General features: G+C 43.7%; 1 protein-coding gene across 1 annotated transcript in view; it reads left to right on the top strand.

The window, feature by feature from the left end:
* The first annotated feature begins 226 nt into the window (after window positions 1-226).
* Window positions 227-16,001, top strand: part of LOC105564413 (partner of Y14 and mago) — a 90,167-nt gene continuing 74,392 nt past the window's right edge. The window contains exon 1 of the mRNA XM_012016759.1: window positions 227-280. Within this exon, the coding sequence (XP_011872149.1) occupies window positions 242-280 (39 nt within the window). The 5' untranslated portion in view covers window positions 227-241. The remainder of the gene's footprint in view (window positions 281-16,001) is intronic.

Below are 16,001 nucleotides of genomic sequence, written 5' to 3'. Positions count from 1 at the left end.
TACCGTATCGATATCGCGCCCGCGCGGCGCACACGTGCGCAAGTACACGCACACCCGCGCGCGCGCGCGCGCGCACACGCACACGTACGCGGCTTGACGGGCGCGATATAATAATCGCGGTACGATGATCGTTCCGAGGTCCGATCACACAATTGATTCCAGGTTTAGTCTCTAGGAGATTATGCCGGTGGGATGACAGTGCGTGAGAACCCGCCTTTCCGGACGCAAACGACTGGGGCTAATGGATGATTATTATGCGCATCCTTGCAAATTTGACCAGGTAACGTTTGTTAAGCACGTCCGCGTGCATCGGACACCGGTGGAAACGTATCGCCGTGTGTACGTTTCGTGGGGTAATAACACGATGCGGTAGATGTAAGATAGTTATAATTAGGCACTTATTCGACCTAGCAACGTGCTGGTTACCCATGTGAACTTCCTTTTTGGCAATTCGGGATACGCCGAAAAAAAAAGAGGAGGAAGGAACGCGAAGCCGTTGTTAGAGCGTCGCCACGGGCCCGCGAATATAACTGAAATTGCGCGCAACATTGTGCGCGTGTATCGGTTCTCTTAATTAGCGCGCGTTAATTGTGAATGCAACACTTGGGCGGAACTGAACGGATTCACTCTTCCTTGCGTTTGCGTACACGTGCGTGCGTCCTCTTTTATTCTGTCCCGCGACCTTTAACTGGTGTATACCCGAGATACTTTACTCCGCTTCAAGAAATGCCTTTCGGCGGAGTAACGGCACCTCTCGTCGGTGAAAATTGCGCGGGGACTCCCGCGAGATTTCCGTCCAAGACTCGTGTCTCCCAGGTTCCCCCTAATTCATACTGAGGAAGTCCCCTAATATGGGATAGCGGGGTTTCTGTCAAATTAGTAGGCGTCGTCAGTTGATTCTACCACGAATTTATTGCCACCGAAAAAATTGTATTCTTGAAATGTATACTTTGCAAATCCTAATGGGGAAGAATATTTCCTTCTTACCATCATGTTTTTTGGCATATCTTCTTGAGTTAAGAATATATTCTTAATATTAAAAATATATTCTTATCTCGCAACAACTTTGGCGCTGAAACTTTCCGTATGCGCGATGTCCGCCGTGTAGCGCGTCTCGGTATACGTGTCAATGTAATGCCCTGCTTTATCACGTTTTGGAGATTGTAATTGCCGTGTGGCATCCTGACTCAAATAATGGATGAGGAAGTGGTTGGGTGGTTAGAAAAAGAAGATTTGAAGGACATATTTATGAGCAAGTCTTTGAAACATCAAATAGAACAGCTCGTGAATCGTGTTAACCTTCCCGGCAGAATCTCTAATCAGTTTCTCATCACAGAAAATAAGGAGGGCAAGCATCAACCAGCAATTAAACAAGTAGCTAAAGCTATAACCTGTCGAAAAAATCTATTCAGCTATGCTGCATTTATCCGTACTGTAATAAATAGTCAATGTTTATTTGTGGAACCAGTTCTGTTACGATTAAAGATCCTAAATTTTAAATAATATATGACAGCAAACCGTATCATTTTTATATTCTTACATATTAAGAATATCTAATAAGAATGTCCGATGAGAATATCCTGTTTTGAAGATTCCTCTCTTAAATTAAGACTATCCTTTTAGCGCTTGTTTCAGGGTAAAATATTATAAAAGCAAGTGAACTATTCTTAAGATGAGAATATAATTTTTTCGGTGTGTCGAGCGAAATGTGTTTAGTGGAAAATTCATTGTTAGATCGCGTGGTCGTCGCGAAAGAAGAATTGCGATTGAATTCGGGCGTTGAGAACCCGCTGTCTCATATTGGAAACCTATCTCATAATGGAGGACTTTCCTCTACCCTTTCGGACACGCTAGAATTTAGAAACGCGCGCTAACGACCGCTCGGCCCAGCTATGTTAGAAAGCAAAATCCCGTTACAAAGTAAAGTACAGTTGGACACTGATTGAGAGCGATAAGCTGCCGTTAATTGTACGCACATCTAATTAATTAGATATTATTTCGGCGTTAAGTAACGCTGGTAAATTTTAATCGCGCGTTAAAATTTCTACGTTGCGCAAGCGGACTTGAATTTTACGGGGGAAATTATCAGGTCCCTCCGGTGCCTCGCGTAACATTTCACGAAACCCACCGTCCGCTTTCCTGTCCACGCGGCAGCGTGCGCACTTATTTCCGCGTACACCGGCCACCTCCTTACTTCGCTCGTCCCAAATTTTCCGCACAGATGATCTACGTCACGTGATTATTCAGTTAATTAAGTCGCAGGGCTGACATCTGCCCTTGTATCTGTTCCTCGCGATGTGAAACGCGTCCCGAGGAGGGCACCGAGCGGACGGAAAGGGTTCATTGTAACGTCGCGCTGTCTGGCATTACGACCGCCACCGACTCCACCTCCTCCTTCGAAAAGTTATATTAATGCCCCACAAGAGAGATTTAATGCCGATTCCCGATGTCACGTGCGGCCGTTTGTCATCCGACGCACTTGTATCCGCACCTGGTTTTTTTTTATCGCGAAACGGACGGCAGCGAACTTAATGCGACAGGATGTGCTTTAATACCGATGCACGGCATCCTCTGGTGCGCTCCACAAACGCTTAATTTCTGGAATTCGATCGCTCCGAAAAGGAACCGGAAACAAGAGTTTCCACGCTAAAGGGCGTTTCGATTGCTCAACGCGATAAATTATCCCACCCGCGATACACGTAAAATCACACGGCGGTCTGACGGATCGCGCGGTGTCAATTAAACAAAAACAAAAAAAAATGAATAGCGCGCGTTGGTTAAGCGCTGGCGATACAAATGCCGCAACGGTACGCGATCGCTCGCCAAATTTTTACCGAATAAAACCGTTGCGAGCTTTTGTATCGGGCGATAGAGCTATTGTTACTTTTTCCCCATTCTGTTAAGCTGGCGACACACGTATTATTGTACATAATATGTCGTGCTGCAAACCACGAGCCTGGTACGCGCTCCGTCAATACGGGCGCTCGGTGTCCGCAGACGATTATTCACACGCCGGTTCGGGCATTATGTGAAGCGATCATTACGACGAGACGCGACCAGACGTCTTGACCTTCGTCTAAATTCACGTCAGTGACCGTAACGCGAGTCTAATACGAAAGAGAAATGAATCGCTCTGGTGGGGGGGGAGGAAGGCCAAGCGAGTAGATACACTTTATCGGCGACGACGAGCGTCGGCGACGGGTTCCTGAATAGACAAAATGCCTAATTTCGGTCCTTGCGGTTAAGGAAGGGGAAAAACATGAAGAGGCCGTTGAAAAATCGTATTTACTGCTGAGGATGTTACTCAAGGAACGGAAGGTCGAAGAAGCTGTGTCCCCAAGAAAAGTGTTTCTAATATATCTGGAATTTTCTATTAAAATTGATTCTGAAGACCACGTAATCGTGGGACAACATGGCATTTTGAAGAATAGACAAGACGACTGATTTCGGGCCTTGCGATTAAGGAAGGTGAGAAAATAAAGAGGCCGTTGAAAAATCGTATTTACTCCTGAAGATGTTACACAAAAGACGGTAGGTTGAAGAAGCTGTGTCCAAAATAGTGTTTCTAATATTTCTTACACGGAGAGAATTCTCTCTTAAAATTTGTCCTGAAAATCACGTATGGTAATCGTGGGACAACACGGCAGTTCGAAGAATTTTATGAGAGTTTTACTAGTAAAATGTATGGTCAAATTTCGCTCTCGCTGTAATTTTGAATATTGTTATTATTATTGTGACTTGCTGCAAATTAAGTACATGCTTTGAATGTTGTTTAATAAACGTACGGTGTGTAATTATAATACTCTACACGGGGAGAATTTTCTTTTAAAATTGATCCTGAAAATCATATTTCGAAGAATTTTGTGAGTTTTTTTCAAATTTTACCTTACTTTTTATTAGTGATTATACTTGATATATATTTTACAAGTAAAATGTATGGTAAAATTTTAGAAAACTCTCAGATAGTTCTTTAAAATGCCACGTTGTCCCGCGATTACATAATTTTCAGGGTCAATTTTAAGAGAAAATTCTCTCCGTGTACCGAAATTCTTTTGTTTATTTTACACGGATAGGTATGTGATACACATAATTATCGCTTATTTATACAATTAAATGGGATTATACAAGAAATATATAAATGTATCAAATTATATAATGTAAAATATCAAACGTGAAAATTAAGAGAAAATAACAATTTATAAATAGACACAATAATACAGAATATATACACAGGATGTAAAATACAGAATCTTTTTGTGTTAATCCTTTTCTAAAAAAGAGAATGTTACCGGCGCGCCGGTATCGTGCTATGCTTCAGCTCGCATGTGAACTTTGACAGTTGTGCAAAAATATAGGTACGTAAAGAAAGTTAGAAACTAAACAGAAAGTTAACGAAAAAGAAGTTAAAGTTAAATATCCAATGGAGTGAAAGAGAATGAAAGAGATTCTTATTCTTCTAATGAGATACAGCGATAACTAATCTTCTTTTTAAAAAGGTATATAAGAGATTTAATTATTGACGTTGCTCAGCGATGCTGATTTCCTCGCTTGGCTTTCTACTGCGAGTAGCTGTCAGTGCGGAGATCATGTAATATGCATTTTGACAGAGTGTCAACGTCAGATTACGTCTTCTTCGCATGAAAAAAATCTTAATATGTGAAGGAGATCATGAATAAATATAAATTAAGACCAAATAGCGCGCGCAACGCTATTTCCAATAAAGTATTTAATACCAATTTATATTATTATTAAAGTAAATAATGCTATAATGTTTGCTCATAATAAATGAAGATTTGTAATTTAGTAATATACATTTGTATGCATCAACTATTGAGGTAAAATCTCTAATCTTAGTAATTAGAATTTAAGTAACGACGATTTTTGTTTCGAAACATTTTCTCGATTGAACAGAATTAATGTTAATTTAATCAATGCCAATAAGTCCGCGGATTGATACGCAAAACGTGGTAACAGTCACGGAACAAAGTATAATGTAAAATATTAAGTATAGAATTTTCAATTTCGTAGGCGGGACAACGAATTCTCAACGTTTTTTTGTTGTTTTTCCACTCGGCACGGTGACGTACGATATTTGCGTGCCAGCGTGTACCTGAAGGTCGCCGCGTTATCATTCGCTCGCCGAACGTCGTGCCGGCAGGCAGCGTCGAGAGTCGCTCCGTGCGTCGTATTACTTTCGCGTTATCGATTTCTAAGATCGCGATCAATATGGGGATAAAACGCTATTGATTTGTACACGTTTGTTATTAATAAGTAACGTTTGACGACAAAATATTATAACTTGTAATGAAAAATAATTTGCACTCGGCGGCTTTTGTCAACGTAGATTTCACGAGACTAACTCGTCTAATTGTAAGATATGACTGCAAACCGTGGTAATTTGGCGCGATTACATCTCGTTTACGCACCGCGTTTTTCAGTTATCTGTCGATTTCGTGTAATCTGTTTCATTTTCGGGAAAAGACAGAGGAATTTGTGCGGCTTTGGCGTTCGCGCTGTAATTCGCTCTGTCGTTCTTCGCAACTCGAACGGGCAGGAAGTAAGGAAAGCCGCATATTGCACGTCGTTACATTATGTAAATGTAATAGAAAATTATCTTGATTATCTGTTGCTATTAATAGCAACTATTTATCGCTAAAAATTTCGTTCACATAACTTATTTCGTGGTTTAGATTGAATGACAAAGATTGTAAAATATCGTTTCGTCGCGGACTAATAATTACTTCTTTACCGCAGATTGTGCTTCCGTTGCTCGCATTGTATTTTATATCGCCAATTCAAAAGTGTTTTATTCATTATCCTATTCTTCCGAATCGAAAATGCAAGTCGTTAGTTTGAGTAATTTGTATAACAGAAAGTCACGCGATATTTATTAAAAATATTTCGTGCGTTTCGCGGTATTTCACATCGCGTACGGGAGTGCCCGAAATTTCGCGCGATCGATGGTTTTCGCGAGTGAGTGTTGTGCGAGTGCAACAAGAAAATCTGACAATGAGAGGAGGAGCAGGCCTAGAGAGGCCTTTGGGCAACAGCGGAGAAATCGGTGAGGTGAGGTCTTACATTTTTATGTTATCTGCTATTTGTGCAAAATGAAGTATCTTTTCTGTGTTTTTATGTTATTTATTCGAATAATTTGAACGAGGATTCGAATAAGTGTTAGAGACAAAACCATACGTGTAAAATGTTTTGAGCTTATATTTAAAGGGAAGACTTTCAGTAATCTATACAAATTCTTAAAAATATACAATGCCCAATTAAAAATTGCGCGCGCGAAGCGCGCGTTTTGTCATTTCTAGTTGAAAATAAAATGACGCTGTCAGATCGCGTTGTGTCCAATTCACGTGGCTGTTTTCTCCGGGCCAAAGGAGCCAGTTTTGATTTTTCGCACTCGTGGCCGACACGCATTCGTTAACTCCGTCATCCAACATTATAAACTAATTCTATCGGGCGGTTTTCCTTCCACCCGACTAGACGCGTGCTGGACTCCGTAATTCGAGTCTCTCGCCACTCTCGCGGCAAACAAAGCCAAGGACAGCTGAATCGCGGTCGAATTGTTTGCTTTCGCGGTTTGCATTAGGAAATTTACGAGTCCGTGCGGAATTTCTTCGGCAGCCGCCCACGATCGCGATTCGGGATATTGAACCGGCGGATGCATGCAAACGACCGCTTCGCGACGCGTCATACACCGCTCGCGATTATTGCCGTGCGACTAACGTCGAGATTTATCATTATGAATCTCATTTAGCTCGCAGCCGAGAATACCAGACCTGTTCGGACGCTTCTCATACCAAACTTCGCGCCTCTCGACTCGCGATCGCTCCTGAATCGAATGCTCTGTCAAACGTGAAAACATTAATTTCAACTCGGCAACAAAACTCGCGAAAGTATCTCGTGCGGGTAACTTGCAACGAAGCGTCCCGACAACAATGAGCAATGATCTCGGGCAATGACATCTACGTGTCGCTCTCGTGCCCGGCGAACGCCATGCAGCCGAAATGCAGTCAATTTTCGACGTTAGTCTGCATTCCATTTGTAACGACCCCGCCGGTTGTGCACTTCCTATATACGCCTGCCCACCCGGGCCGTGCGCAGCCCCATAATCTTCCTTTTTATTTCATTTCGGCCGCACGTCCTAACGCGCGTCTTCCGCCTCTGCTCAAAGCGAGCTTGGCTGCGCTTCTACGCACACGCGCGCACGCACGGCACCGTCCGTGTTACGTACCAGGAAGCGTGCGTTTGCATTTTGCGGAAACGCCGAGTGAGCCCGAAACGAGTAAAACCCGATAAAAAACACATGTCCATTATGTATAAAATATATCGTGACGCGCGAGACGTATTCTTTGAAGATCGGTTTCGTTTAAAAATAATGAGAGACGCGCCTGCACGCGCACGCAAATCTGAGAATTCTTTACAAACCGCGTAGACGTCGTTGTCGTAGGCAAAAATTGCGACTGTAAAAACTATTTAACGTTTGATTCAGCTATGGATTAATTTCTACGATACCAAGTACCTTATTTGATTGAAAAAAAGGCCGGGTAAAAAATTTTCAGGACAAAAAGCCCCACGATTTAACAGGACGTCGTGTCGTAGGCAAAAATTGCGACTGTAAAAACTATTTAACGTTTGATTCAGCTATGGATTAATTTCTACGATACCAAGTACCTTATTTGATAGAAAAAAGGCCGGATAAAAATGTTCAAGACAAAAAGCCCCATGATTTAAAAGGACGTCGTGTCGTAGGCAAAAATTGCGACTGTAAAAACTATATAACATTTGACTCGGCTATGGATTAATTTCTACCAAGTACCTTATTTGGTTGAAAAAAGGCCGGATAAAAAATTTTCAAGACAAAAAGCCCCACGATTCGAAAGGTCCTTCTTTACCTCCAAGATTGAAAAGTCCCTCCTCGTCTTGCAAACTTTTTATCTGATTTTTTTCTTTAACTGACGTACAATAAGTCAATTCGCTCGTCCCTGCTAAACAAATTTGAAAGTTAAAAGTTAACATCGCGTCTCCGATAAGATCTGATTTGGGAGTAGTACACGAATCGTTGCCACGTCTGATGAATTATGTACGCCCGATGAAATATTAAATGATCGCTTGATAAGGTAAACAATTAATAATTGCAAACGCGAGGAGAAAGGAGTCTAATATTTTAATATATCGATACGCATGAGTGAACAGTTAATGTTGTGTCGGTTTATTGAGAATTGATAGCTTCTTAACAATTGACTGCTTTCTCAATCGGTCGCCGATGGGCCGCAGAAAACGGGTCTGCGGATAAGCGCAAACAACCGGACTCGCGTCGCCCCCCTTTTCCCGTGCACTGGCGAGTCAACAATTGCGCATCTTGGCGACATATTTCGCTCGGAAATGATCGGCGACTGTCGATTATCACTATTCGAAATTACTCCGAAATCAACGCGGATGACGCCGGGGCCGCCGCATTAGCCGCCATCGCGAATTTTCATCCTGCGAACGCCCGGAGATACACATCGGTCAAGGTAAACAGGCGCGTTTTATTATTTGCCGGGCTACTTTGTTTGCGAAAATTACGTATTCGCGCGACGATCATTGCACCCTCGGTTACGTATTCCCCGGGGTTGATGGCGGTGACGATGGCGGGCGACACCCGCGCGTGCGGGGGGGAGGTCCCCCGATCGCTGGGGTGGGGACCCCGCGAGGTGGACTCGCGAGGGGGGTGTGCAAAAGAGTGCGTGCGCGGGGGGGGATGCGGAGCACGCAGAGACATCATCATCGCTGTTACTTGAACGTTTTTGTCGGCGGCCAGAGGGATGGTGGGGTCATTATGCGCAGGTAGAGGAAAGCACACCGAGAGAGCGCTAACCAATTCGTTTGCCGGCGCGCGTTATGGTTTTACGAGAGGAGTTTGGGGGAGAGAGAGAGGGGGAGCGAGAGGGAGAGACGCGATGTGCGGGACGGAAGCGAGCGTGCGAGCGCGAGCGCACGCGAGATCGAAATGTTATTAATGCCGGGCCGCGCGATAGGAGACAAACAAAAATAATTAATATTTATCGTCCGCGATTTGCGCGTGTATGTCCAATCGAAACGCAATATTCCCTCAGGCGGCCTTCGCTAATGCAAACACATCGGGGCCGCGCAACCATCGCGAAATTCCGACCGTACGCCAATCGCGCTAATTCGATAATGCTGATCACGCTCAACAGTCCCGAGCAGCTCTTTGCTTTTCTCCTTTTTTTTTCCTTTTCATAAAACGGTTGCCTGATAAACCGCCGTGCAAACGCACCTGCACACTTCTGACGGTTTATCAACGTGGCTGGGGGGGGGGGGGGTAGAGAGGAGTGCGGTGTTTTGAATAGGTGAATGATAGCGTATCCTTCGGGATGGATCTTGTTCAGTTCGATATTCCTGATCCCGGCGCTCTTCATTCCCGACGAGCCGGAGCGATGGAGGAAAAAGCGCCGCGGCGTTCGGCCATTGGCGAAACAATGCTGATACTCGTTATTTGTCACGGTTGTATGGCAGCAGAGATCATAAAACACAAAAGCATTTAATGGGATTACTATATTATTAGTGCCGCGCGCGTAATATCGCCGCATATAGATAAAACTAGTTTAAAGGTTTTTCAGAGTACGCTAGCATAAGTTACAGAGAATACATTACGGGCCGCGTATATATCGCGGAATATATGGGAGGAAATTATTATCATCTGTAATTACCAATTAAAATTTGAAATGCGCAATATGCAATTAAAATTTTATACACGTAATAACCAATCCAGAAAATACATTTTGTAAAATAAACTTAGGAATTTTAAAAGCATTCGACATATTGGATAAATATGTGACGACGCATAAATATGAAAAAATTACGAGAAGGGGGAATAATGCGGAAAGCGAGAGATAGGGAGAAGGGGAAGGGGAGGACGGCGTTTGTTATTTACACAATTGCAACATTAATAAAAATAATTATGTTTTTCTTCCTTAAAAATTGAAAAAAATTGCACATTTATCACGTTATCTGAAATTATGTATAAAAGAATTTTTCAGAGTTGTACAATGAAGCTTGAAAAATATATTGCTCAACTTTTGCCAACGTTCGCGCCTATTTGTTAGTTTTAAAATGCAACGCATAGTACGATCAAGTGTCACGCGGCAAAGTGGACTGAAAAGAAATTTATATTATTATTCGAGATATAAATACATGTAGATTATTCTGAAATCATCGTGGCATTTGCTCAAGCCGCTTACACATTTCGTCATCCTGCCTTCCGGCCTTTCGTCCATTCGTCTTTTGCATTGCTCCGCAAAAAATAAATCAAATATATAACAAACCAAATATTCACAAACAATTAAGCAAACGATCTTTCAAGGAAATCCTATAACGTATCCCAACACAATTCTTATTGGGCATCCGCACAGAGAGAATTTTTTTTAATTTATCCTGAAAATCGCGTGATCGTGGGACGACGTGGCATTTCGAAGAATTTTATGAAAGCGTTTCGAAATTTGATACCATACATTTTACTGGTGGAATGCGTGGTAAAATTTCCACAAACTCTTGTAAAGATCTCCGAAATGTCATGTTGTTTAAGAGAAAATTCCCTCCGCGTGTGCACTGATAAAAAAATATCTTAATCCAAAAACATATTACTTTACTCAAGAAAATGGTTTATCAGGTGGCTCCTAATAGTTTATTAACTTAAATTTAAAAAATAATAAACCAATTAAATATGAAAGAATAGATCGTTTTAAATTAAAAACATTTTATTCTAATTCTATAAAATGTTTACTAAGATGTAATTTTCACAGCGAAGAAAATTGGATTTCTTATTCAACAAAGACAATTATTTCATTTAATAAATAGTACTCTATATCTCATAAAATCTTTATTTGAATGTAGAAAATGTGATAATTTAAATTAATTTACTGAATATAATACATAGATTTACTTGAAATTTGATTTTTTTATTTAACTAGAATAAACATTTGCTCAGTAAGAAAATAATTTTAAGTAAATCCATTGACTTGGTTTAAAATAATTTTTTGTCAGTGTATCGCTTAACCCCGTTAAACCAAACAGGCCCCGCGGGGAGGCGGCGGGGACAGAAAACAGGAAATCTTTCCGGAGAAATTGGAGAAAATTGAGAGCCCGGCAATTGGCGAGGTGATATAGATTCTCGCTAATTCCTCTTGGTTTCGGCCGTTTCGTGTTTCGCTAAGGTATCCGCCGTTCGCCAGATACGTGACGCCGCCTAGCACCCTGGTTCGTTCCGCTCTCAGGGCTCGCGGCGGAGCCCGGCCCGGGCAGGATGCAACGAAACAATTGTCGAGAGGAAGAACGAAAAAGAATTTTTAGCGTGCCTACGAAACCGTGACCGGGCCGGGCCGAAATTTACGTTGCGTCAGTGTACGCGCCGCTTATCCGCGCCCGAGACTGGCCCCGCGCGCGCTCTCATTCCGGCTTCGCTTCTTTCTCCCTCCCCCCCCTCCCCCTCTCTCCTTTTTTCTCCGCTCCTTTCCCTCTGGCTCTTTCCGTTTCTATTTCATTATGCCGGAGATGGCATTGGACTCTCGCGCTAGTCAAGCTTCGCTCCGAAACCGCAGAAATTCCTCAGCCGACGGGTTTCTCTTCGATTCGCGATAAAAAATGGCGATTGGCTGAGACGCGCACACTGGTTGAGAAACACTCGGTGGCGAGCGGCACTTTGCAAATTAGATCTTAGTTCCATTCTACCGCTATTTTTATGAGAGACTGCAGAAGGCGATTCCTATCTTTTCCATTATGTTTATGTCTCGTGCACGAATGACCGACGAGTGAGAATAAGAGCGTAATCTTATTCTTAATATCGAATTAACCTTATCTCAGAAGACGATTAATTCGCGAAATGCTCTTACTGCGATACTTGCCGCTGAAAATTCTGAAAGGCGGCAAATTAAAAATACACGGGCATAATTGGGCAATTAGAAAGCTTTTCGCAGGAGGCCTCGCGGCGAGTCAATCGTGTCGAATATTTTAAAACGACCTGCGTATTCGCGTCGTACACTTGAATGCACAGAAAAGACTACACGAATCTCCTCTGTATTTTATAGAAGTAGCAAGAATGGTGTAAAAGATTGAACGCTGGCAACAAAATAATAATTTTACGCCATCGCCAACGCGTCGTGAGATCTACCTGTTGTTGGGCGCCGCCAAAGTATCAACGTGTGAGCGCATCGTCGGCTTCGAAAACCCCGCGACCGCGCGAGGAAGAGGAACGATAGTCGCGCGGTAATTGTGCATTTTCTGCGTCTCGAGGAATACCGAGAAATTGTTAAATATACGGCGCGGTTTGCAGAAGACCGAAACCGGCGGGACGAGTCAGAGCTATTTTCTTTCTCAAATCAAACATTCTGGAAATAAAGTTTCGGCGCGGTGCAACCAGTCGCGGCGCGGCCGGTTGCACGAAGCCCCAAAAAGCACGCCTATGCCCGCGTATACGCGCGCTACATATGCACACGCGAGCGAACACGAGGCGCGCATGCACACGCACCGCAGTCACGCACGCCGCCCGGCGTTCGGCCCTAGAGGGTTTTTAAGGCCGTTGCATCGCAACGAAAACTCGAACGGTCGGCTTGTAGCGAATTCGGTTGCTTGCACTAATGCGCACCGGCCGCACGTTGAGACTTGTTTACGGTCGATTTGTTAAGGTTGTCTTAAACACATGTTCAAGACTATCTAACGAAAGAAATAATCCGTACGAATTTTACTGACTAGGGCCAGGTTTCACCAACGTCGCTTGACTTTAAGCTTAGCGTAATTCGTTCTTTGTCTCTTTCCAACTGTCACCCTAGAAACCCTTGGGAAAATTTACTTTAAATGAAATTAAAGTTTTTAAAAATAATCTTTAAAATCAGTAGAGAGGGTTATACGTCACCAGTGATGAATAAAATTGAAATTAAACTTCTTGTCAAGTAACCGAACTCGTGCATAGATAGACCTGATACTTGGGTCGAAACGTCGTACGAATTGTAACGTTTAATTAATTCCCAGTTGGAGCAACAAGAAGTTTTATTTCAATCTTTAAAATCTAAGCGTTTACTTAAAGAAGTTAAAAGTTTACTCGAGAAATTTTAGAGTAATTTTGGAAACTTGAAATAGTTTTTAGATAGTCAATCCTGTCGAGGTTCCCGCTAGAGGGCCGCGCGGCACAGCGCTTTCTCGTAAAAAGAAACTCGCACGCGGTATATATTATAAATTATATCACGTATAGTTTTCACAATTCTTAAAGTTCTCTTTGAAATTCTTAAAGTAAGTTTTAATTAAGTTTACCTTAAATAAAGGTTCAAAGTGTCCAAATTTACTTTTCGTATTTCTTATTTTTCTATAGTAAAATTTTCAGGTTTTCTAAGGTGTCTTTTCCCAAGGCATGAATTAAACTTTTCCTCTTAAGATTAAAGTTAAGCAACGTTTGGCGAAACCGGGCCTAAAGGCCGACTCGGGCCAGCAATTGTCGACGCGGATTGGATTGGCGATTGGCGACTGTCTTCTGGCCAATGAGAGCAAAGCAGCCAGCGATTTAATCGACTCTCATTGGCTAGAGGGCAATCGTCAACCGCCAATCCCAATCCAATTCGAGTCGGTCGGCCTTCAGAAATATTTCAAGAGGTATTTAAGATGATCCTTAAAGAATTGACTGTAAATAAGGCTTAGTGCGCACTCGGGACAAGCAACCGACTTTGCTATTAGACGGCCGCGCGGCAATTCGTCACAAATCTACGCGATCTTTCGCGCGGAGCTCGATGTTCTCTGGCTCTTTCCTACGTACTTGACCTTCGCGCGAGTACGACTCTTTCCGGTTCTCTATTTGACAATTTCATCTATCGATTTTGATCGCAAGAAGAGATTAATGTCTCATTTTGAACAGCGTGAGCGGATAGCAGATCGATCCAGAAAGCTTGTAGTGGAAAATACTACGAGATAGACCAGTGATTCACAGGTTTTTTTTCTAAAGTGTTCATCTAAACGAAAATCACTTTCATGAGCATTTCGTAATGACTTTTAAAATATCATATAATATTTTCGCGGGAACAAAATTGGAAACTCGGAGGAGATACGTCGTCTCGAAATACGCTTTAGAAAGATTACTGCATCTACTCGATTTATTTGCGCAGAAATACTCGATATAAAAAACGAGCTGTTTATTCTGGTGCGAGACAAAAGTGCCCGCGAGATTTAGCGAGGGAAACACGCAGGTATTATGTCTCTCTTAACAGCGGAAACTTTGAATGCACGGCATTTGGTTCCACAAAGGGCGTCAAATCCTGTACGTACGTGCATGTATATTATACATATATGACTGCTAAGTCGAGTCAAGTAAAGTAAAGTCACGGCGTACGGGAGTAACAGGGGCCAATGCACCGGTGCCGTTGCGCGCTCTGGGCGGGTCCTTCGCGGGCAGGTGGTCCTCGGCTCAAAGAACTTTTGCCGGGGCATTGATCCGCATGAAACGCGCGGGACCGCGAACGGAGCGAGGAAACCTGCGTGTGCAACGCCGCGCTCCTTTCTATGCTCCATCGCCTTCCACGGCCGCGTCTATCGCCGGCGATGCTCTCGCGGCGCGGGGGACCCCCGGACGATCGGGCACGCGGTCCCCGTGCGAAAGGGCGGACGACGACGACGACGACGACGACGACGTCGACAATGCGGTGGGACAGAGGGGAAGGCGCGACGGGCGAAACAGCGAAATCACCGCGCGATGATAAAACGGGGCTGGTCGCGCGCGAGCCGCAAAGTGCAGGCGCGCCGAAATTGACCGAATTTCGCGTGAAATTCGAAAGCGCGCGGCGCGGACTCTCCGGGGGCCTCTCCGAGAGGTCCCCTCCCCCTCCCCCCCGCGCCACCGGGGTGACTTTATCGGACGAAAGTCGCTACGCCGGAGGGGAACGGAGGTTGTCTCGTATCGCCTTGTGCAAGGATGATTTGACCCTCCTCCGTGTGCCCCCCCCCCCCTCCTTTCCCTTCGCCGCCTGTCTCTCCTACTTTTGCCGCACCGTTCGCCTCCTCCGCGTCGGTGCCCTCTTCCCTTCCCTTCCCTCTCTCGCGAAACGTGGTAGAACGAGCTTCTCTCTTCCGTCCTCGATGCCGCTACCACGGAATTGGTTCCCTCCGGGCGTTTCGGCCTGTGCCGGGAGAGTAGCGTAAGTGCATTCCGCTCTTGCGCTCTCTCGCACGCCACGGCGCGCGAATTGCTTCTAACCGATTTTCTTCGGCGCGGTCCTCGCTCGTCCGCCGAATTGCACTCCACGCTCCGCTAGAATTTCTTTCTCGGTATACCTAATGCGGTCTTTTTTTTAAATATGCGGTGACGTCACAGTCTGAACGTCTACACGTACCAAGTATCTCGTGTAACGTTAAAACGTGGAATTGGGCATAGGTAGAGGCCTGTGGTCTATCCAGACAAATTTGCATTGATGCACAAGCATACTCTGGGAATAAAGGACAGCAACCCATTTTGGAGCCCACAATTAATTATCGAATTATTTGGAAAACTTTTGACCGTTTTTTTTGTAGTTAAGCAATTTAACATTTCGGTTAGTGCCGCTTAGGTAAAAATTATCTTTGCGTTACTGAATATCGACAGAACTAATTGAGAGAATGGATTAGTATTACTTAAAAACCTTGGATATAGATAGAATAGCTATAATAATTGCGATTTTTAGTTACGCGGGGTAAAATTCGTAAAACATTAGTGTTACGAACAATCCAAGTAATTCGATTACTAATTGAGGGCCCCAAAATTGGGTTGCTGTCTTTTTTTTTCCCCCAGAGCAAAGGAAACTCCCGTATTATGAGACAGCGGAGTTTCTGCTAAATTAATCATCCGTCGGTTCCACCATGAATTTATTGCCCTTGCAGCGAAATCTGTTCAGTGGAAAATCGACCGTTAGATCGCGCACTGATAGAAAAGAAATGGTTGCAGTTACCACAATCTCACTATAATTTATACACTGCACTGATAG

The sequence above is a fragment of the Vollenhovia emeryi genome, unplaced genomic scaffold, assembly GCF_000949405.1.
Source record: "Vollenhovia emeryi isolate VEMERY1.0 unplaced genomic scaffold, V.emery_V1.0 DF939165.1, whole genome shotgun sequence".
Taxonomy (NCBI): domain Eukaryota; kingdom Metazoa; phylum Arthropoda; class Insecta; order Hymenoptera; family Formicidae; genus Vollenhovia; species Vollenhovia emeryi.
The sequence above is the reverse complement of the archived record's forward strand: the minus strand, read 5'-3'. Positions and strand labels throughout refer to the sequence as shown.